Below are 24,454 nucleotides of genomic sequence, written 5' to 3' on the forward strand. Positions count from 1 at the left end.
TGACCCTGATGTTGTGTGACGCTGATGTTGTGTGACCCTGATGTTGTGTGACCCTGATGTTGTGTGACCCTGATGTTGTGTGACCCTGATGTTGTGTGACCCTGATGTTGTGTGACGCTGATGTTGTGTGACCCTGATGTTGTGTGACCCTGATGTTGTGTGACGCTGATGTTGTGTGACCCTGATGTTGTGTGACCCTGATGTTGTGTGACCCTGATGTTGTGTGACCCTGATGTTGTGTGACGCTGATGTTGTGTGACCCTGATGTTGTGTGACCCTGATGTTGTGTGACCCTGATGTTGTGTGACGCTGATGTTGTGTGACCCTGATGTTGTGTGACCCTGATGTTGTGTGACCCTGATGTTGTGTGACCCTGATGTTGTGTGACGCTGATGTTGTGTGACCCTGATGTTGTGTGACCCTGATGTTGTGTGACCCTGATGTTGTGTGACCCTGATGTTGTGTGACGCTGATGTTGTGTGACCCTGATGTTGTGTGACCCTGATGTTGTGTGACACTGATGTTGTGTGACCCTGATGTTGTGTGACACTGATGTTGTGTGACCCTGATGTTGTGTGACGCTGATGTTGTGTGACCCTGATGTTGTGTGACCCTGATGTTGTGTGACACTGATGTTGTGTGACCCTGATGTTGTGTGACGCTGATGTTGTGTGACCCTGATGTTGTGTGACGCTGATGTTGTGTGACCCTGATGTTGTGTGACCCTGATGTTGTGTGACGCTGATGTTGTGTGACCCTGATGTTGTGTGACCCTGATGTTGTGTGACGCTGATGTTGTGTGACCCTGATGTTGTGTGACGCTGATGTTGTGTGACCCTGATGTTGTGTGACCCTGATGTTGTGTGACGCTGATGTTGTGTGACCCTGATGTTGTGTGACGCTGATGTTGTGTGACCCTGATGTTGTGTGACGCTGATGTTGTGTGACCCTGATGTTGTGTGACCCTGATGTTGTGTGACGCTGATGTTGTGTGACCCTGATGTTGTGTGACGCTGATGTTGTGTGACCCTGATGTTGTGTGACCCTGATGTTGTGTGACCCTGATGTTGTGTGACGCTGATGTTGTGTGACGCTGATGTTGTGTGACCCTGATGTTGTGTGACCCTGATGTTGTGTGACGCTGATGTTGTGTGACCCTGATGTTGTGTGACCCTGATGTTGTGTGACGCTGATGTTGTGTGACCCTGATGTTGTGTGACCCTGATGTTGTGTGACCCTGATGTTGTGTGACGCTGATGTTGTGTGACGCTGATGTTGTGTGACCCTGATGTTGTGTGACCCTGATGTTGTGTGACCCTGATGTTGTGTGACCCTGATGTTGTGTGACGCTGATGTTGTGTGACGCTGATGTTGTGTGACGCTGATGTTGTGTGACCCTGATGTTGTGTGACGCTGATGTTGTGTGACCCTGATGTTGTGTGACCCTGATGTTGTGTGACGCTGATGTTGTGTGACCCTGATGTTGTGTGACCCTGATGTTGTGTGACCCTGATGTTGTGTGACACTGATGTTGTGTGACCCTGATGTTGTGTGACGCTGATGTTGTGTGACCCTGATGTTGTGTGACCCTGATGTTGTGTGACCCTGATGTTGTGTGACCCTGATGTTGTGTGACCCTGATGTTGTGTGACCCTGATGTTGTGTGACGCTGATGTTGTGTGACGCTGATGTTGTGTGACCCTGATGTTGTGTGACGCTGATGTTGTGTGACCCTGATGTTGTGTGACGCTGATGTTGTGTGACCCTGATGTTGTGTGACCCTGATGTTGTGTGACCCTGATGTTGTGTGACGCTGATGTTGTGTGACGCTGATGTTGTGTGACCCTGATGTTGTGTGACCCTGATGTTGTGTGACCCTGATGTTGTGTGACCCTGATGTTGTGTGACGCTGATGTTGTGTGACCCTGATGTTGTGTGACCCTGATGTTGTGTGACCCTGATGTTGTGTGACGCTGATGTTGTGTGACCCTGATGTTGTGTGACCCTGATGTTGTGTGACCCTGATGTTGTGTGACCCTGATGTTGTGTGACCCTGATGTTGTGTGACCCTGATGTTGTGTGACCCTGATGTTGTGTGACCCTGATGTTGTGTGACCCTGATGTTGTGTGACCCTGATGTTGTGTGACGCTGATGTTGTGTGACCCTGATGTTGTGTGACCCTGATGTTGTGTGACACTGATGTTGTGTGACCCTGATGTTGTGTGACACTGATGTTGTGTGACCCTGATGTTGTGTGACGCTGATGTTGTGTGACCCTGATGTTGTGTGACCCTGATGTTGTGTGACACTGATGTTGTGTGACCCTGATGTTGTGTGACGCTGATGTTGTGTGACCCTGATGTTGTGTGACGCTGATGTTGTGTGACCCTGATGTTGTGTGACCCTGATGTTGTGTGACGCTGATGTTGTGTGACCCTGATGTTGTGTGACCCTGATGTTGTGTGACGCTGATGTTGTGTGACCCTGATGTTGTGTGACGCTGATGTTGTGTGACCCTGATGTTGTGTGACCCTGATGTTGTGTGACGCTGATGTTGTGTGACCCTGATGTTGTGTGACGCTGATGTTGTGTGACCCTGATGTTGTGTGACGCTGATGTTGTGTGACCCTGATGTTGTGTGACCCTGATGTTGTGTGACGCTGATGTTGTGTGACCCTGATGTTGTGTGACGCTGATGTTGTGTGACCCTGATGTTGTGTGACCCTGATGTTGTGTGACCCTGATGTTGTGTGACGCTGATGTTGTGTGACGCTGATGTTGTGTGACCCTGATGTTGTGTGACGCTGATGTTGTGTGACGCTGATGTTGTGTGACCCTGATGTTGTGTGACCCTGATGTTGTGTGACGCTGATGTTGTGTGACCCTGATGTTGTGTGACCCTGATGTTGTGTGACCCTGATGTTGTGTGACCCTGATGTTGTGTGACCCTGATGTTGTGTGACCCTGATGTCGTGTGACCCTGATGTTGTGTGACGCTGATGTTGTGTGACCCTGATGTCGTGTGACCCTGATGTTGTGTGACGCTGATGTTGTGTGACCCTGATGTTGTGTGACCCTGATGTTGTGTGACCCTGATGTTGTGTGACCCTGATGTTGTGTGACCCTGATGTTGTGTTACCCCGATGTTGTGTGACCCTGATGTTGTGTGACCCTGATGTTGTGTGACCCTGATGTTGTGTGACCCTGATGTTGTGTGACCCTGATGTCGTGTGACCCTGATGTCGTGTGACCCTGATGTCGTGTGACCCTGATGTTGTGTGACGCTGATGTTGTGTGACCCTGATGTTGTGTGACCTTGATGTTGTGTGACGCTGATGTTGTGTGACCCTGATGTTGTGTGACCCTGATGTTGTGTGACCCTGATGTTGTGTGACGCTGATGTTGTGTGACCCTGATGTTGTGTGACCCTGATGTTGTGTGACCCTGATGTTGTGTGACCCTGATGTTGTGTGACCCTGATGTTGTGTGACGCTGATGTTGTGTGACCCTGATGTTGTGTGACGCTGATGTTGTGTGACCCTGATGTTGTGTGACCCTGATGTTGTGTGACGCTGATGTTGTGTGACCCTGATGTTGTGTGCCGCTGATGTTGTGTGACCCTGATGTTGTGTGACGCTGATGTTGTGTGACCCTGATGTTGTGTGACCCTGATGTTGTGTGACCCTGATGTTGTGTGACCCTGATGTTGTGTGACGCTGATGTTGTGTGACCCTGATGTTGTGTGACCCTGATGTTGTGTGACCCTGATGTTGTGTGACCCTGATGTTGTGTGACCCTGATGTTGTGTGACCCTGATGTTGTGTGACGCTGATGTTGTGTGACCCTGATGTTGTGTGACCCTGATGTTGTGTGACCCTGATGTTGTGTGACCCTGATGTTGTGTGACGCTGATGTTGTGTGACCCTGATGTTGTGTGACCCTGATGTTGTGTGACCCTGATGTTGTGTGACCCTGATGTTGTGTGACCCTGATGTTGTGTGCCGCTGATGTTGTGTGACCCTGATGTTGTGTGACGCTGATGTTGTGTGACCCTGATGTTGTGTGACCCTGATGTTGTGTGACCCTGATGTTGTGTGACCCTGATGTTGTGTGACGCTGATGTTGTGTGACGCTGATGTTGTGTGACCCTGATGTTGTGTGACCCTGATGTTGTGTGACCCTGATGTTGTGTGACCCTGATGTTGTGTGACGCTGATGTTGTGTGACGCTGATGTTGTGTGACCCTGATGTTGTGTGACCCTGATGTTGTGTGACCCTGATGTTGTGTGACCCTGATGTTGTGTGCCGCTGGTGTTCGCAGGAGTGTGATCGCGCCCATGCTCTCCCGGCACGGCAAGCTGTGGTCAAACTTCTGGGGCGCTCTGAGTCCCGAGGGCTTCTACTCGCGCTCCGAGGACTACATCGACATCGTGCAGAGCAAGAGAGTGTGAGTGTCTTTCACCGTGTGTGTGTTTATCGGTAGAGCGAGTGTGTTGTTGTTGCAAATGTCGACTTTAGCTGCTCTGTGTCGTCTTGTCTTAGACCTCAGTGTTGTCTTCTGTACATCAGTGTAGAGGTGAAAGGTAGAAATATAAGTGATTTAGGGGGAAAAATAAGATTTATTTTCACCATCAGCCCACAAGACAGATTTGACGACTGCTAAACATCTTTATTTCTACAATACAGACCGTTTCAGAGCGGCTGCGTCGTTATACACAGGGAAGATATTACAGTGGTCATGTTGTCAAATTCATCAATGTCAGATGTAAATCAGCTCTACAGAACACAATAGAGTTATTATTCAGATCAAGAATTGTCCGTGTTGCACAATTAATCAATTATGAACAAATTAAATTCAGTTCAGTTTGATTCAATTTAGTTCAATAACAGTTTCAATGTTGCAAAGTTCTTCAATTGTGAAATTGATTCAATTTAGATTCAATTTGATACAATTTTAGTTCAATAACAGTGTCAATGTAACAGTTCATCAATTATGAAACAAATTTGATTCAGTTCAATGTTGATTCAATTCAGAATAATAACAGAACGAATTATGCAAATTTCATCAATTATGAAACAAATTTGATTTGATTTGTATTCAGTTCAATAACAGTGTCAGTACTGCAAAATTCATCAATTATGAGCCAAATTCAATTCAGTTCAATGTTGATTCAGTTCAGTTCAATAACAGAATGAATGATGCTAATTTAATCAATTATAAACTGAATTCAATTTAGTTCAGTGTTGATTCAATTCAGTTCAATAACAGTGAATATGTTGCAAAATTAATCAGTTATAAAACTAATTCAGTTCAATTTGACTCTGACCATGTTATTGAACTGAATTGAATCAACATTTAAGTGAATTGAATATGTTTCTTAATTGATGAACTTTACAACATTATTCAGTTCAATAATATGGTCAATGTTGCAAAGTTAATCAATTAAGAAACAAATTCAATTCAGTTCAATAACAGTCATTGCTGCAAAAATCAATCAAAAATTCAATGATGATTTGATTCAGTTCAACAACAGTCAAAGTTGCAGATTTCATCAGTTATGAAACCGATTCAGTTGAGTTGAGCAGTGTCAGCAGCTCTACAGGAGACGATAGTGCCAGTATTGAGATCAGCTCAGTGTGGGTCATCTGATGTCCTGCTGTGTTCCAGTGGCCTGTGGAACGTGCCCTACATCACTCAGGTGTATCTGATCCGCGGAGAGACCCTGCGCTCGCGTCTGGCTGCCGTCTCCCTGTACCAGCAGGAGGGCATGGACCCGGACATGATCTTCTGCAAGAACGTCCGTGAGCAGGTGATCACATTTACTGCATTTAGAAGTATACAAAATATAGATTTCATATGAAAATATTTTTCATAACAATAAACCTACAATTTTTGTACTTTTTTTTTAAAGTTTAACTTTTTTTCCCTTCAGCAATAAAAAAAAGAGATCAAACTTCAGTCTGTCGCTCGAAAGCATTCGAGATTTACCACAGATTAAGTAGGAAATTAAATTTTCAGGTCTATGCTCAAAAAGTGAATAAATGGATTATAAATAAAGCGTAACTATAATGTAGTTCCATAAAATCCCCTAAAAATACTAAATATTAAGGCGAGACACTACAGGTGAATAGGGTAATTTTTTTTAACTAGCAGATATCACCATGAATCCTTCCCAGTTGATTGCCTACATTAAGAGGAGAAAAAAATGTATTACAAGTTTTCTGTAATTTAATGTTTAAATATGCAAATTAGGCATTATCTAATTAAAAATTCGCTAATTTGCATATATTTAAAAAAAAATGAAATCTGAGTATTGGATAAAGCCAGGTTCAAAATAGTTTTTTTATTGTGTTCACATACTAGATGGATTTATGGATATCTACTTTTGTTATCCTGTAAAATCAGAATATACTGTCAATGGCCTTAAAAAAAGATTTTTGCCATGTTTTTTGGAATAAAATGTTATATAAATCAGGTTAGGAATAATATATTTACAAATCCCTCTGTAAATGTCTTCATAATATAACTAGATCCTAAGACCTAAATGTGTATTTCTGACTTTTTTTCACCACAAGTCTGAAAGAAGACATGTTATTGAAGACAAATATCCCAAAATCTCAAATTTGACCAGTGAAAAAAAGTTTTTGCCTGCCGTCTCGCCATAAATAAACAACATTATCGAACTAAAATATAGTACATTAATTTCATTGAAATAAAAAAATTAATTCCGGTCATTTTTGACCCGCACACGAAGACACCCGAGATTTTTTACTTGAGTTTGGAGCTGTTAGAAAACAACGGTGTGAAAATAGATGATTTTGAAGGTTATACCGATGACGATCCACATCCCGTGTGTGTGTGTGTGTGTGTGTGTGTGTGCTCCTGCAGGGCATCTTCATGTTCGTGTCCAACAGGGATGAGTTCGGCCGCCTGGTGTCCTCCACTAATTACAACATCAGTCGCCTTTATCCAGACATGTGGCAGATCTTCGACAACCCAGTGGTGAGAGACTCCGACGTCACACACACGTAGGGTTGGGAATCGGATACTTGTTATAAAATTAGAACTTATCGATTCCTTTCAACATGAGTGTAAATCATTGGAGCGCGAGACTGTGTGTATCAGTGTGTTGGACCCGTGCAGCTCTTAAAGTGACAGCGCTCATATTCCCGCCGTCTCTATAATAACACTGATCACACAACACAAGACAGAGAACACTCACTCGCTCTACACTGAATAACTTTATAACTATATTTGTAATGTATAGTTATTTATAAAGTGCAGTTATTTTAGTTTCTGAACCTGAAAATCTTAAAACACTGTTTATTTCAATCGTATCTGTGTTCAGTTGTGTCTATTTGTGGCGATTGCTAATGTTTTATGTGTTCTTGTGTAATAACTGAGTGTTTATTGTGTGTAATAATGCTGAAGTGTGTATTAGTTGTTCTTCTCTGGTGTGTTTTAAACCTCAGGCAAACGCTGTGTGTGTAAGTGTTCTTCAGCTGATGATTTCTGCTCATGATATTCAGACACAGTCACAGCTTTAGCAATAAGACTAAATGTGAATGATGTCTAAGTTTTTTTAAAAATCTTATTGGAATCGAAAAGCAGAATCGAAATTGGAATCGTTAAAATTCAAACGATACCCAACCCTACACACACATCAGTAGACAAACCCGTGAGCGCACACTAACCCTGTGTGTGTGTGTGTGTGTGTGATCTCAGGACTGGAGAGAGAAATACATCAATGAGAACTACTCCAGGATTTTCGAGGACGAGGGGGACGTTGTGGAGCAGGTGAGTCTGCATCTCCAGCAGGGCTGGGGTAAACGATTATTAATTAAACGATTAGTCTGTCGATTATTTTATCGATTAGTCGACTAATCTAACGACTAATTGAACGATTCTTTTTTGTAACATGGAAATTGCAGGAGTGCACATTCAATGCACAACAATTTTGATCTAGTTCTTACAGAGTATCTACACTGTAAAATGTTTGGTAGGCTACTCAAATGAGCCCTATCACACTTGGATGTGGTGCTCATTTTAATGTTTTCAGTGCTCATAAAAAACATCCGGACTGATTTTTCGGTTTTGTTGACGGGGGTGGGGTTTACATGCGCTTCATAAGGCACACACGCACATTTGCACACACACGCGCAAGGTCTCTCGCTCTCTCCCTCTCTGCGCGCGCTACACGGTTTGACCTCGCGAGCTCTAGATTCCGGGAGATTTTAACTAATTTGCGGTCATCAGGGAGCCGCTATCACTATGCGGGAGACTTGGGATGTCAACTCCATTTGACAAAGAGCGCAAATAACGACACCTTTACGTTTGGGGCTAAATTTGAAGTATTCCCATACCTTCGATGATTTAGTGCGAGCTGGGGTTTTTTAGGACTTTTTCTTTTGTTGGGACTTTTGCATGGCTTTGTTGTGAATTCTGTGAAGAGGTTGCTGTTTCGTCCTCGATTCTGCAATGTTTCGGTCTCCCACGTGTGTGTGGCGAGCTGTACCGCCGGGAACGGTGCAAAAAAAAAAAAACATAAATAAATAAAGAAGCGTCGACAAAAAAATATGACGTCGACTAATTTTTGACGTCGACGCGCCGCTACAGGCCTAATCTCCAGCAGTCTGTTGTTGTTTGTCTCTTCTGTTTCTTTTCCAACGGTGACTCGATGTTTGCTCGGTGTCGCCACTGATGAGCGCATGTGAGAGGATTCATCATGAGTGTGTGTGTGTGTGTGTGTTTCAGCCCTGTCCAGACGTGTACTGGTTCCCAGCGTTCTCCGAGAGAATGTGTGACGAGCTCGTGGAGACCATGGAGGATTTCGGCGGATGGTCTGGAGGAAGACACACGGTCAGTGACCTCAGTGTGTGTGTGTGTTACTGAGAGTGTGTGTGTGAGTAACTGAGTGTATGTGTGTGTGTGTGACCCAGCAGCTCATGTGTGTGTGTTTCTCTCTCAGGACGAGCGGTTAGCTGGAGGTTATGAGAATGTTCCCACTGTTGATATTCACATGAATCAGATCGAGTACGAGAAAGAGTGGCTGAAGTTCCTCAAAGACTACATCGTTCCTGTGACAGAAAAACTCTACCCAGGGTACTATCCGAAGGTGAGACACACACACACACACACACACACACACACGCATACACAGACACACACACACACACACACACGCATGCATACACACACACACACACAGACACACGCACACACACGCATACACACACGCATACACACACGCATACACACAGACACACACACACAGACACACACACACAGACACACACACACAGACACACACACAGACACACACACAGACACACACACACACACCTGGCCTGAGCCATTCATTTGCTGCCCATATTTATATTTTTACATTGTAAGTATTTTTATGCAAGTATGCATTGGATTACTGCGTAATGTTAATTCACAACATGTTCTTACTATAGGGGTAGGGTGGGGTTTAGGGTTAGTTGCATGTAATTATGCAGAATTATTGTTTTTACTGTACTAAATGTGTGTAACAAAGACAATGTAAAATAAAGTGTTACCTTATTTTTTAAATAGGCTTTTTATTTGTTAAGTTACATTACATCAGTTTGATTCATTTTGGAGTTTGATTCACTGTTTGTTTCAATTAATGAACTGAAATGAATCAAATCAAATATTGAATTGAACAAAGTAATATATATATATAGGTAATACATCTCTAGGTAAATAAGGCAGTGTAAATATAAAGGAATATATTTGATTGGAAACATGAATATTTAAACTTGATTTCTTTTTAATTTAACTATTTTGAATCTTCTTATATTCAACGACTGCTGCTTCCTCTGATTCGGGGGAAAAACCACAAATTGACCTTATTTGGATCATTTGGAAGCAGATTTATCCTCCATACTCACCAGCAACACACACTCTTGTGTTTCAGGCTCAGGCTGTGATGAACTTCGTGGTTCGGTATCGCCCTGACGAGCAGCCGTCGCTCCGTCCGCATCACGATTCCTCCACGTTCACCATTAACATCGCACTCAACAGCAAAGGCGCCGATTATGAGGTAAGCAGGACTTCCAGTGACTTCTGTCGTGTTTAATGGAGTGTGTCGACCCATAAACCCTCACACCGTGTCCTAACCAGACGCTGTCCACACCAAGGTTATTTTCAGAAACGAAGACTGAAACTAATGGTCCAAAAACATTGCGTAAACTGAAATAAAATAGAAATTTCAGCCCTTTTGCAAATATACAGCTGTACTGCCTGAATCCCCGTCTCATGTGACACTTGATGATAGACAGGACACCGCACTGAGCTGACAGTGGAAACACACGAGCATCTCTAGCCCACAAATACACATATTTTCAGAGTAGAAGTAAACTAAATGTCTGGTCTGAGTAGAACACCTGAATATGAGTATATGATATTAAAATATACAATAGACGAAAAGCATAAATGGATCAATACAAGAATAATATTTTGAAAGGATTAATCATAGAAATAAGCATAAAGAATAATCATATTTTTTTTTTCTTATACACCACGTTTAACAAGATTTCATCTTTACTATGAATGAGTATGTAATTTTTACTTTTATACATTTAAGTTACATTTGTTTGGTTCTTTGTTCAATCTCAAACAATTATTTCATTTTTATTATTAAGAGGTTTGCACAAATGTTAACTGTAAACATTAAACTTTGCTGAAATTAAATGCCTTTTTAACTGGAAGTGTTCTGTTAACTCTGCTAAACTATAGGGCTGTAACGATACACCAAACCCATGATTCGATTCGTATCACGATTTTTGACCCACGATTCGATTCGTATCGCGATTCTATCACGGGGGCGGGGCTTGAGGGGGCGGGGCTTGTGGTGGAAAAAAGAGATTTTGAGAGAAGAAAAAAAATACCGGTATTTTTATTAAATAACATTAGGAAAACCTGTATAATCTAAACACCAAAGAACAATAATAACTATGCAAATTATTATACTATACTAAATCCCCCCTTAGATGATTCTCATGGGGGGGATTTTTTTTGTTTGAGGGGGAGAAAGGGGGGGCATTTTTTCCAAACAAAATTATTACATTTATCTTGCCTAAATGTTTGCGCTCATTGCATTTTTACAATGGGGTAATAGCCTATTGTTGTTAAGAATTTACACATCACAAGGAAGCTTGATTTAAATTGTTTAATTAAATTGAAAAAAGTAGCACAAATAAATACAATAGAATAAAGATACAAATAAAGACAAAGAGAAAAGTTTTTGAATAGGTCTAACACTAGTATTCATATACAGATACTGAATAAAGTAATCAAATGGAAAATAACACTGGGTAGTATTTTAGTCCTGAATAAATTAAATATATATAGGCTATTAATCCTGATTCCTTTAACTTAAAGCCATCTTTTGTTGTTTTGACAACAAAATTAATGACAGACACATATGGCTGCCGTCACTTTAAGAGCTAGTGCACGGATCCTGTGTTCATTATACTGGCATGCGTTTTATGCTTATTAAAGACAAAACCGACTATATTTAGAGTATAGCCTACTCACAAAGACCGAAATTGACAATTTTGCGTGTTAAAGCAATATAATCTGCGAAAAATAGTTACTGGCCAGCTGTTTTTGAGGCGGATTTTCTATGAATGTGCGATAGAAAATAATCTCAGAGAGCGCGCGAGCACTGGTTAGTTTAAAATCGCTTGAATGTTTAAACTGGTAAGACTTAAAAAGACTTCAGTCACGATGCACTGCTGGCCCGATTGTGCAAGTGAATATTCCGTCATGTCCCGACCTTACAGTCTATGGTCCCGACTCCAAAACGCGAGTGTGTATGATCGCCGCAGCGCTTGATGCCTGCCTTGCACAACACATTATGAGAAGAGATAGAAGACGCGCGCGGCACCGCTGAACACTCACGCTGTTTGTGAAATTGCGTCTGGAAGATAGTTGTTAAAAGAATGATTTGATTTTATTATCTGTGTGGATTACGATTGCGGGAATTTCCCGCATTATAAATGGGAGACCTGCGGGAATTAGTAGAATTATGCACCCGCAATCCCGTGCCGAAATTCGAGCCCTGGTTCTGGACAGGAAGGATAATTCTGGGAGTTGGAAGGGGTGTGATCGCGATTCTGCCTTCTCACATCGCGATACAGGATCGTGGACCTGAGTTTCGCGATTTCGATTTTATATCGCGTATCGTTACAGCCCTAATAATTAAGAAAACTAAAACTGAAACTAAATATATAAAAATTCAATAGAAATGTTCACAAAATAAAAACTAATCTAAAACTAGGAAAAACCAAATAAAATACTAAAAATAAAATAATGACTAATTTAAAAATGCAAAACTATAATAATTTGATAATCAATCAAATATTACAGCCAATCAGAAGAGTGTGTGGGCGGAGTCTCTCTGTAGTCGCGCTGCACTCACAACCACATCAATCAAATATTACAGCCAATCAGAAGAGTGTGTGGGCGGAGTCTCTCTGCAGTCGCGCTGCACTCACAACCACATCAATCAAATATTACAGCCAATCAGAAGAGTGTGTGGGCGGAGTCTCTCTGCAGTCGCGCTGCACTCACAACCACATCAATCAAATATTACAGCCAATCAGAAGAGTGTGTGGGCGGAGTCTCTCTGTAGTCGCGCTGCACTCACAACCACATCAATCAAATATTACAGCCAATCAGAAGAGTGTGTGGGCGGAGTCTCTCTGCAGTCGCGCTGCACTCACAACCAAATCAATCCAAAATCACAGCCAATCAGAAGAGTGTGTGGGTGGAGTCTCTCTGCAGTCGCGCTGCACTCACAACCACATCAATCAAATATTACAGCCAATCAGAAGAGTGTGTGGGCGGAGTCTCTCTGTAGTCGCGCTGCACTCACAACCACATCAATCAAATATTACAGCCAATCAGAAGAGTGTGTGGGCGGAGTCTCTCTGTAGTCGCGCTGCACTCACAACCACATCAATCAGATATTACAGCCAATCAGAAGAGCGTGTGGGCGGAGTCTCTCTGCAGTCGCGCTGCACTCACAACCACATCAATCAAATATTACAGCCAATCAGAAGAGTGTGTGGGCGGAGTCTCTCTGTAGTCGCGCTGCACTCACAACCACATCAATCAAATATTACAGCCAATCAGAAGAGTGTGTGGGCGGAGTCTCTCTGCAGTCGCGCTGCACTCACAACCAAATCAATCCAAAATCACAGCCAATCAGAAGAGTGTGTGGGTGGAGTCTCTCTGCAGTCGCGCTGCACTCACAACCACATCAATCAAATATTACAGCCAATCAGAAGAGTGTGTGGGCGGAGTCTCTCTGTAGTCGCGCTGCACTCACAACCACATCAATCAAATATTACAGCCAATCAGAAGAGTGTGTGGGCGGAGTCTCTCTGCAGTCGCGCTGCACTCACAACCAAATCAATCCAAAATCACAGCCAATCAGAAGAGTGTGTGGGCGGAGTCTCTCTGCAGTCGCGCTGCACTCACAACCACATCAATCAAATATTACAGCCAATCAGAAGAGTGTGTGGGCGGAGTCTCTGTGTAGTCGCGCTCAGAGCCATAGAGAGAAAGAGTTGCGACACTCTTTGATGTCGCCGGGACGGCTGTCACGTGGTTCATGTAAATCATTTGCACAAATGTTAACTGTAAACATTAAACTTTGCTGAAATTAAATGCCTTTTTAACTGGAAGTGTTCTGTTAACTCTGCTAAACTATAGGGCTGTAACGATACACCAAACCCATGATTCGATTCGTATCACGATTTTTGACCCACGATTCGATTCGTATCGCGATTCTATCACGGGGGCGGGGCTTGAGGGGGCGGGGCTTGTGGTGGAAAAAAGAGATTTTGAGAGAAGAAAAAAAATACCGGTATTTTTATTAAATAACATTAGGAAAACCTGTATAATCTAAACACCAAAGAACAATAATAACTATGCAAATTATTATACTATACTAAATCCCCCCTTAGATGATTCTCATGGGGGGGATTTTTTTTGTTTGAGGGGGAGAAAGGGGGGGCATTTTTTCCAAACAAAATTATTACATTTATCTTGCCTAAATGTTTGCGCTCATTGCATTTTTACAATGGGGTAATAGCCTATTGTTGTTAAGAATTTACACATCACAAGGAAGCTTGATTTAAATTGTTTAATTAAATTGAAAAAAGTAGCACAAATAAATACAATAGAATAAAGATACAAATAAAGACAAAGAGAAAAGTTTTTGAATAGGTCTAACACTAGTATTCATATACAGCCAATCAGAAGAGTGTGTGGGCGGAGTCTCTCTGTAGTCGCGCTGCACTCACAACCACATCAATCAGATATTACAGCCAATCAGAAGAGCGTGTGGGCGGAGTCTCTCTGCAGTCGCGCTGCACTCACAACCACATCAATCAAATATTACAGCCAATCAGAAGAGTGTGTGGGCGGAGTCTCTCTGTAGTCGCGCTGCACTCACAACCACATCAATCAAATATTACAGCCAATCAGAAGAGTGTGTGGGCGGAGTCTCTCTGCAGTCGCGCTGCACTCACAACCAAATCAATCCAAAATCACAGCCAATCAGAAGAGTGTGTGGGTGGAGTCTCTCTGCAGTCGCGCTGCACTCACAACCACATCAATCAAATATTACAGCCAATCAGAAGAGTGTGTGGGCGGAGTCTCTCTGTAGTCGCGCTGCACTCACAACCACATCAATCAAATATTACAGCCAATCAGAAGAGTGTGTGGGCGGAGTCTCTCTGCAGTCGCGCTGCACTCACAACCAAATCAATCCAAAATCACAGCCAATCAGAAGAGTGTGTGGGCGGAGTCTCTCTGCAGTCGCGCTGCACTCACAACCACATCAATCAAATATTACAGCCAATCAGAAGAGTGTGTGGGCGGAGTCTCTGTGTAGTCGCGCTCAGAGCCATAGAGAGAAAGAGTTGCGACACTCTTTGATGTCGCCGGGACGGCTGTCACGTGGTTCATGTAAGCGCCAATAGTTCCAAAACGTACGCGGGCTGTCATGTTCTTCTATGGACAGACAGCAGCGATTGCATTATTAAACGGTAAATATAAAATAAAACACACACCCAAGTACTTTTTAAGCTGTTATTGCGTTTTGTTAATGTCAGTTTTGCATTTGGAGAGGCAGGGTGAGTGACAACTTAGATAAGTTTTAGGCTATATTTTTGGAGGGAAAAGCTTAGTGTTCATGTTCGCATGGGTAGTAATAGCACTGGCTTTAGCGGCTCTAACTTAACTTTTCCATGTCATTCATCTGATGATGGACGTCTCATGATATTTATTTTAGCACAACTGGGCTGTATTAGGCTATTGATTCCTGTGATCTTGCTTATAAATTCCGATTCAGCCATTAGCCTACCTTCATGATCACGCAAAGAGGTCTGCAGTCCGTTCAGAATTCCAACCAACATAAAATATAAATAATTACGCTGTGCATGTACAAATGAATGATTTAGGAGGGAAATAGACTGCTCCCATAACGTAGAAAGCAACGACTATATACAGCAATGTTCGGTAAATATTCAACCTAAAAATATTCTTCATAAAATTAAACCGGAGAGATAGTTAATGAGTTAATTAACTATGTTCCTAAATACATATAAGCACATACATAGCCCTAACCCATTTAAATAAATGAATTGTGTGTGTGTGTGTGTGTGTGTGTATGTATATAATATTATATATAGGCTATATATATATATATATATATATTAGGGGTGTAACGATACACAAACCTGACGGTTCGGTTCGTCCCACGGTTTTGAGGTCTCGGTTCGGTTCGGTTCATTTCGGTGGGGTGGGGGGGGTTTAGAAAGCTAAAATTGCTTTTATTTTTTATTAAACAGTGCTTTAATGAACAAATTGTGTCCTTGTCTTTAAATTAATTCAATTACAAGTAAACGTTTCTCAAGGATAACAAAATTATCTGCTAATGCTGTAAACTACAGCCCTTACTTGCACATTACTATAACATTAAAGCTTAACAACAGAGCCTAGACTTTTAGCCTAAATGATATAATAATAATCAACACTCAAATAACAAATTGTATGAAAACATGTAAACTGCACATAAGGCAATATTTGCATTAACATGTTTTTACTCTAATTTGTTATTGTTATATAATAATTTACACAGTTGCTGTTATTTTCATGACAACTATTTTAAACATACATTAAATAACCAAGATATCATAAACAGGTTAAGTAAAATATAATATATAGGCTAATATAGAGCATTTATTTAGTGAAAGAGTTAGCAAACCAGCAAGCTGTGGACACTGAATGACTTGCCTGAGGTAAATATAAAGCTATGTGAAAAACTAAGCGTTTTATTGACGTATTTCCGCTGTTGAAACACTGATTGAGTGTTTACACGAGTTATGATGCCTTTCAGTAAGTATACTGTATCTTTCAACATACCTTCGGGTGTCCATTCATGTTTATTCTGTAACTGAGGAAGAGATGATCACGCTCCGCGCTGCCGCATGCATACAGTGATATCTGTCACGCCACATCTAAGAGCGCCAAAACGGCATTTATTGTTTGCATTTCGTGATCAAATAGACATAATTTGAAAGATTACACCTTGCTTATTATCAAAAGTAACAAAACACTGAGCTTATTGCGATTATATGTGGTTAATGGTGGTTAGGCAACAGCCCTGTATTTGTTGTGTACACATAACACATGAGGTGCAATGAGCCGGGGCTGGGCGGGGCCGCAGGGGGCGAGGCGTGTTCGGTTCGCCATGAGAGTATCGCGATACGTATCGTGGGTGGTGTATCGCGGTTTTTCGGTTCGGTTCAAATATCGTTACACCCCTAATATATATATATATATACATATAAAATATTATTAAAAATATTATATATTATATACATCAGGACAGGTTACCAGTTAGCTAACGTTAGTGAAGTGTTGGTCACGTAAGCTATAGCTGCAATTAACCTTTTATCTTCCAATAAACATTTACTAAAACTGGCTACATAAAATATAACTACAGACTAGATTCACGAGAGGTCGGCTAATGTGTGTAAAAGTAAAAAAATACAGTAATTTCATTAATTTACCAGCGAACGTACTTCTGAAGCACTGAAAATGAATGGGGTTCAATGGGGGAACTATCAGTGTTTGGAACTATCGGCCGCTCCACGACACGCGTTACTTCCGCATTCCAAAGTTCCTATGGCGGTCTATGGGAGTGTCGCAACTCTTTCTCTCTATGGCTCTGGTCGCGCTGCACTCACAACCACATCAATCAAATATTACAGCCAATCAGAAAAGTGTGTGGGCGGAGTCTCTCTGCAGTCGCGCTGCACTCACAACCACATCGATCAAATATTACAGCCAATCAGAAGAGTGTGTGGGCGGAGTCTCTCTGCAGTCGCGCTGCACTCACAACCACATCGATCAAATATTACAGCCAATCAGAAGAGTGTGTGGGCGGAGTCTCTCTGTAGTCGTGTTGCACTCACAACCACATCAATCAAATATTACAGCCAATCAGAAGAGTGTGTGGGCGGAGTCTCTCTGCAGTCGCGCTGCACTCACAACCACATCAATCAAATATTACAGCCAATCAGAAGAGTGTGTGGGCGGAGTCTCTGCAGTCGCGCTGCACTCACAACCACATCAATCAAATATTACAGCCAATCAGAAGAGTGTGTGGGCGGAGTCTCTCTGCAGTCGCGCTGCACTCACAACCACATCAATCAAATATTACAGCCAATCAGAAGAGTGTGTGGGCGGAGTCTCTCTGCAGTCGCGCTGCACTCACAACCACATCAATCAAATATTACAGCCAATCAGAAGAGTGTGTGGGTGGAGTCTCTCTGCAGTCACGCTGCACTCACAACCACATCAATCAAATATTACAGCCAATCAGAAGAGTGTGTGGGTGGAGTCTCTCTGCAGTCACAACCACATCAATCAAATATTACAGCCAATCAGAAGAGCGTGTGGGCGGAGTCTCTCTACAAGCGCACTGCACTCACAGCCAAATCAATCCAAAATCTCAGCCAATCAGAAGAGTGTGTGGGCGGAGTCTCTCTGTAGTCGCACTGCACTCACAACCACATCAATCAAATATTACAGCCAATCAGAAGAGCGTGTGGGCGGAGTCTCTCTGCAGTCGCGCTGCACTCACAACCACATCAATCAAATATTACAGCCAATCAGAAGAGTGTGTGGGCGGAGTCTCTCTGTAGTCGCGCTGCACTCACAACCACATCAATCAAATATTACAGCCAATCAGAAGAGTGTGTGGGTGGAGTCTCTCTGCAGTCACGCTGCACTCACAACCACATCAATCAAATATTACAGCCAATCAGAAGAGCGTGTGGGCGGAGTCTCTCTACAAGCGCACTGCACTCACAGCCAAATCAATCCAAAATCTCAGCCAATCAGAAGAGTGTGTGGGCGGAGTCTCTCTGTAGTCGCGCTGCACTCACAACCACATCAATCAAATATTACAGCCAATCAGAAGAGCGTGTGGGCGGAGTCTCTCTGCAAGCGCACTGCACTCACAACCAAATCAACCCAAAATCTCAGCCAATCAGAAGAGAGTGTGGGCGGAGTCTCTCTGCAAGCGCACTGCACTCACAACCAAATCAATCCAAAATCACAGCCAATCAGAAGAGAGTGTGGGCGGAGTCTCTCTGCAAGCGCACTGCACTCACAACCAGATCAACCCAAAATCTCAGCCAATCAGAAGAGAGTGTGGGCGGAGTCTCTCTGCAAGCGCACTGCACTCACAACCAAATCAATCCAAAATCACAGCCAATCAGAAGAGAGTGTGGGCGGAGTCTCTCTGCAAGCGCACTGCACTCACAACCAAATCAATCAAATATTACATCCAATCAGAAGAGAGTGTGGGCGGAGTCTCTCTGCAAGCGCACTGCACTCACAACCAATCAATCCAAAATCACAGCCAATCAGAAGAGAGTGTGGGCGGAGTCTCTCTGCAAGCGCACTGCACTCACAACCAAATCAATCCAAAATCACAGCCAATCAGAAGAGTGTGTGGGCGGAGTCTCTCTGCAAGCGCGCTGCACTCACAACCAAATCAATCAAATATTACATCCAATCAGAAGAGTGTGTGGGCGGAGTCTCTCTGCAAGCGCACTGCACTCACAACCAAATCAATCAAATATTACATCCAATCAGAAGAGTGTGTGGGCGGAGTCTCTCTGCAAGCGCGCTGCACTCACAACCAAATCAATCCAAAATCACAGCCAATCAGAAGAGAGTGTGGGCGGAGTCTCTCTGCAAGCGCACTGCACTCAAAACCAAATCAATCCAAAATCACAGCCAATCAGAAGAGTGTGTGGGTGGAGTCTCTCTGCAAGCGCGCTGCACTCACAACCAAATCAATCCAAAATCACAGCCAATCAGAAGAGTGTGTGGGTGGAGTCTCTCTGCAAGCGCGCTGCACTCACAACCACATCAATCAAATATTACAGCCAATCAGAAGAGTGTGTGGGTGGAGTCTCTCTGCAAGCGCGCTGCACTCACAACCAAATCAATCCAAAATCACAGCCAATCAGAAGAGAGTGTGGGCGGAGTCTCTCTGCAAGCGCACTGCACTCAAAACCAAATCAATCCAAAATCACAGCCAATCAGAAGAGTGTGTGGGTGGAGTCTCTCTGCAAGCGCGCTGCACTCACAACCAAATCAATCCAAAATCACAGCCAATCAGAAGAGTGTGTGGGTGGAGTCTCTCTGCAAGCGCGCTGCACTCACAACCACATCAATCAAATATTACAGCCAATCAGAAGAGTGTGTGGGTGGAGTCTCTCTGCAAGCGCGCTGCACTCACAACCAAATCAATCCAAAATCACAGCCAATCAGAAGAGTGTGTGGGCGGAGTCTCTCTGCAAGCGCTATAAGGGTCCATTAATACCATTAAAAAAGCACAAATTAGTACCCGAGTTTATCATTGTCATACTTTGTATGTTGGTGTTCCTGCCTCGACGTCGCAGAAACAAAACCCATTTCTAAAACAGAATCGGCACGCGTCGCTGTCACGGCTGGTCAGGATAAACTCTGATTAACATGGCTTTTATTGCGCGTCATGTCTGGTTAGGATACGGTGTCAAACAAACCTTATTTACATTATTGTTCAGACATGAGTTCGCTAGCGGGGCTTCAGGTGTGTGTTTGTGTGTGTCAGGGTGGAGGTTGCCGGTTCCTGCGCTACGACTGTAAGGTGGAGTCTCCCAGGAAGGGCTGGTCGTTCATGCACCCGGGCCGCCTGACGCACTACCACGAGGGGCTCCCCACCACACAAGGCACTCGATACATCATGGTCTCCTTCGTGGACCCTTGAAAATCATGTGAACTGTCTATGTGTGTGTGTGTGTGTTTGTGCTTTGTCTGTAAATCAAAAATCGGATGTTACATTCGAGCAGATTGTTACAAACGATCTCTGGCACACGTGAGGTCAGAGATTCACTCCTTCGAAAGATGTCTGTTTTAAGTGAACTTTTAAAGCTTGACGAAAAGAGTATTTTTACTTGATTTTTATAGAATATTCAAGGCAGAGATTTTTTTTAAAGAGCAATACTTTCTGAAATAGCTTTTGTACTCAAGCTTTGTACAGACCGCTTTAAATTATTTGTTGCCTTTTGAAAATAAACATCGGAAACAAAAGTGGGTTGATCTGAGCTCTTTTACACTATTATGACTTACAAAAATGATGAATTTATTTAATTTATTTGTGTTACGTCCCACTTTTCCTTTTACAGGGCAAAATAACAAACAAAACAGAAACTATATGTTTATTTAAACGCTACCATAACCTAACAAAGTAAAAGTTAAAAAAACAAAAAACATTCCACTTCCCCAACTCCCTATCCATTTCAAACCAGGAGAAAATCTACTTTTCATAATATGGACAGATATATCATATTTCTCATATATAATCATATATTTACAGATTACCTTTTAATACCGACACAATAATAGAAAGGAAAAAAAAACTTCTACAAGATTCTACAACATTTCTCTATACCTTTTACTATAATCATTAACAAAAGATGTCCACGAACCACAGTTTAATACCATATACGTCCAAGTCGAGACACCCCCGCCGATAAGACACAAACTCCAGTATTGGTAAAAAGATACAAAATAAATACAGCTGCGAGCAGCAAATATCGGGGTTCAAGCACTTTAAGGCCTCTAAGCCAATGCGTAAAAGGGGATTTTTCCATTTAGCAAGCATGAAACCACTTAGATTATAGATGGAAAACACCATTTGCAGCCAATACATGCAATTTACCATTGGGCATATATGGTTTCTAAAGCTTTTTAACACTTATAGCGCCACCTATGGTCCAATCTCCATAAAAGTTGGCATGCTTGTTTAGAATCATATGTTGCATGTGCTCACTTAATTTGGTGAAGTTTTGCATATTCGTTTAGGATTAATAGGCTCTTGAGTATATTTTGCCACGCCCATTTTCTACATAAACCCAAAGGGAAAAGTTCAATATTTGTTTAGTAATTATTGAGCTAGAGAGTCCAGAAAATTGGACTGCACTGATTTTATTGAGGTTGAGCTAAAAACCTAGGACTAGCTTGCAAAAGTAGGTTGTTTTACATAATCGTGAATATATTTAAAGGGGTCATATAATGGTACATGCACTTTTTCAAGTTGATTGTACTGAAATGTGTGTTGGCAGTGTCTGTACACAACCATCATACAATGATAAAAATCCATCCAGTGTTTTTGTTTTAATCTCCTTATATGTTTCCCCTGACTCAAATCAAGCCGTTCGAGCCTGTGACGTCAATAAAACGGACGCCCCTCCCACGATTGTTGATTGACAGCATCGTTTCAACACAGACCCGCCCTCGCTCGTGAGAGCTGTCAATCATAGTCTGCGCGGACCGGCGCGGTCATTGTTGATATGCCGGAGCACTGTCTATGAGCAGAATGGCTCTAAGCGATTGTGGTGTTCTGTTCTTGGGTGTAATAACGAACACAGTCATTTTAATGTTCCTAAATCCGAACCGCTGAAGACGCAGTGGCTGAGTTTGTTTTCGAAGGGAATATTCCCCACGAGCAACGTCAATGCTCTCATGTTTGCGCGAATCATTTCACAGCAGACTGCTTTATAAACGAGGGTCAGTATAAAGCTGGATTTGCTAAGAAGCTGCTCCTGGACCGGTACCAACTATTCGTGTTCCTGCTGAACCTCTAGAACAACTGAAGTGAGTGTAACGTTTTATTAAACTTTATATTAATATATTAATCTTTGCAAATCGCTAGCTGCACGCTTCACAATGAATGCGTCTAAGGTTTACACTCAGGGTACATTACGGCATGTTTTCTATGTATGACGTTCTCAATATAATTCATAATCCCACGTTTATACTGAACAACGCGTTATGGTTATTGTGTTACAAACGGTGTACGCGCAGAACAGAGAGGCGGAGTCAGCAAAGCTCATTATCATTTAAAGGCATATGCACTGAAACGGCGTGCTGAAAACAGAGCTGTTTTTTAACCGGGAAAAATAAGTGTTTTCTTACAATACTAATGAGAATGTTTAATTAAAGTATATTACAAACTTTTAATTTAGACCCTAAAGAATCATATTAGCTTGTACAAAAATGGCATTATATGACCCGTTTAATGAACGATTTGATTGACAGCAGTGGTTCTTGAGGCAAAGCTGTTCAGTATGAGGAGATCTTTCAAATGATATTAATATTATGTGGATGTGTGAAACACCATGTGATTACAGGCATGAGTCATACAGGCCCACCGAGTTTCGTTCCGATCGGCCTCCGTTAACCTTGTCTGTTAGCTGCTCAAACCTCATTGGCCGTCGCTGGCGTCAGTCTTGGCACTTTGGACGAAGACACCGCATACCAATGTTCAAGTCAATCAGACTTAGTGTTGCGTAGTTATAGCCATTTTTGTTGTTTTTTTCTCTCCATGTTATAACGCCACCAAGTGGCCAGTCCCCACGTGAACCACAGAATTAGCTCTTGTATGTGAAATCTCATTCCGTTCATGAGTTTTAGCCATTTTATTTCAACTTTGTTTTAATGATCATTGACAATCGGACTCCAGGGAATCTTCCTGCACTGGTTTGGTTCCGATCAGGGCCAAAAAATCCCAAATACCAGAAACTTTCGCCAAATGACGAGCAATTTTGTCTGTGTTGAGGATTCCAACGATATAAGACACTTGAGACGGTTTAGGGCCGTTTCATTTAACATGTTAAATTTAACAATTGGCCATGTCATCAGACGCTGGTGGCCTAAATACACGTCAGAAATGTTGAAGTGTTAATCCTAAGGCCAGCGTTTTGTTGGGGTTTTGAAAAGTTCCTGGAGAATTATTTTGCCGCTGTAAAAGTGTGTTCTTCTGACGAGTCCTTCTCTCGCTCCTCTAGTTCACTCGTCTCTCGGCTCAGCAAACACACACGCAAGAAGCACTCGGCTGCGAATCAATTAGCAGATTATGCTATTACTGTACACAAAATAATGAGTTTACTGTAATTATCCTGTGTTTACACATGGAGAAATGTGTGCTCTTTGACAACAGGGTGTGACGCTTGAGTTAATGTTATTATGTGAATGATCTGAATGAGAACATTGTTAAACCTGTGTAAAATGAGGACATGTTGTGTGTGGTTTTGCAGAAAACATTGAGGAAAAGCCTCTAAGTTCAGGATTAGGATCTACAGATACTTCATCTCCTCTCTCATTATCTCCCGTTTAACAGGATTTGCATGGTAACGATGTTGACATATGGAAGATAATCCCTCTATTTCAATATTGTGCGCTATCACAGTCTGAGAGGGAGTCTCTGACAACCAGATCTTTGATCAACACACAGGCGACACTCAGAAAACTAGAATATCGTGTTATATATCAACTTAAAAGGTGAATCTAATATATTATATAGACTCATAACATGCAAAGTGAGATATTTCAAGCCTTCATTTGTTATAATTGTGATGATTATGGCTTACAGATATGAAAACCCCAAATTCAAAATTAGAATATTGTGAAAAGGTTTTCATAAGCTGTAGGCCATAATCATCATTGAAATACTGTTCCACTGTTTTATAGCCGGTGGTGTTATCAGGACAGACTTTAGTGCTCCCCTGACTGATCTCAGATCTGCTGATGTGTGAGGAGCCGTGAACACGTGCTTGAGGTCGAGCAAAGTGTGGAAACCAGCAGTTTTCCCAGAACTCCTCCGGGAATGACGACAGAAACACACCAAACTCCTCCGAGAAGTTGCCAAGCTGACCTCAGAGTCCATATACAAATACAACATGGATTTTAATATACGATATATAGGATAAGAATGAAATGTACTTGAAGATTGTGCTTTATCAAACATGACACATCATGCATCATCACTGCAGAATATCACTTTATCA

At 42.3% G+C, this 24,454-nt stretch overlaps 1 protein-coding gene across 1 annotated transcript in view; it reads left to right on the forward strand.

Annotated features, from left to right (window-relative positions):
• The window catches only part of plod3 (procollagen-lysine, 2-oxoglutarate 5-dioxygenase 3), a 38,732-nt gene extending 18,325 nt beyond the window's left edge, over positions 1 to 20,407 (forward strand). Inside the window, exons 12-19 of the mRNA XM_056233291.1 lie at positions 4,323 to 4,448; positions 5,670 to 5,811; positions 6,891 to 7,004; positions 7,728 to 7,799; positions 8,757 to 8,861; positions 8,971 to 9,117; positions 9,943 to 10,068; positions 20,218 to 20,407. Coding sequence (XP_056089266.1) covers positions 4,323 to 4,448; positions 5,670 to 5,811; positions 6,891 to 7,004; positions 7,728 to 7,799; positions 8,757 to 8,861; positions 8,971 to 9,117; positions 9,943 to 10,068; positions 20,218 to 20,373 — 988 coding nt within the window. The 3' untranslated portion in view covers positions 20,374 to 20,407. The remainder of the gene's footprint in view (positions 1 to 4,322; positions 4,449 to 5,669; positions 5,812 to 6,890; positions 7,005 to 7,727; positions 7,800 to 8,756; positions 8,862 to 8,970; positions 9,118 to 9,942; positions 10,069 to 20,217) is intronic.
• The last annotated feature ends 4,047 nt before the right edge of the window (positions 20,408 to 24,454 follow it).

Source organism: Rhinichthys klamathensis, unplaced genomic scaffold, assembly GCF_029890125.1.
Source record: "Rhinichthys klamathensis goyatoka isolate OS25496 unplaced genomic scaffold, OSU_Roscu_1.1 h1tg000366l_1, whole genome shotgun sequence".
NCBI lineage: Eukaryota > Metazoa > Chordata > Actinopteri > Cypriniformes > Leuciscidae > Rhinichthys > Rhinichthys klamathensis.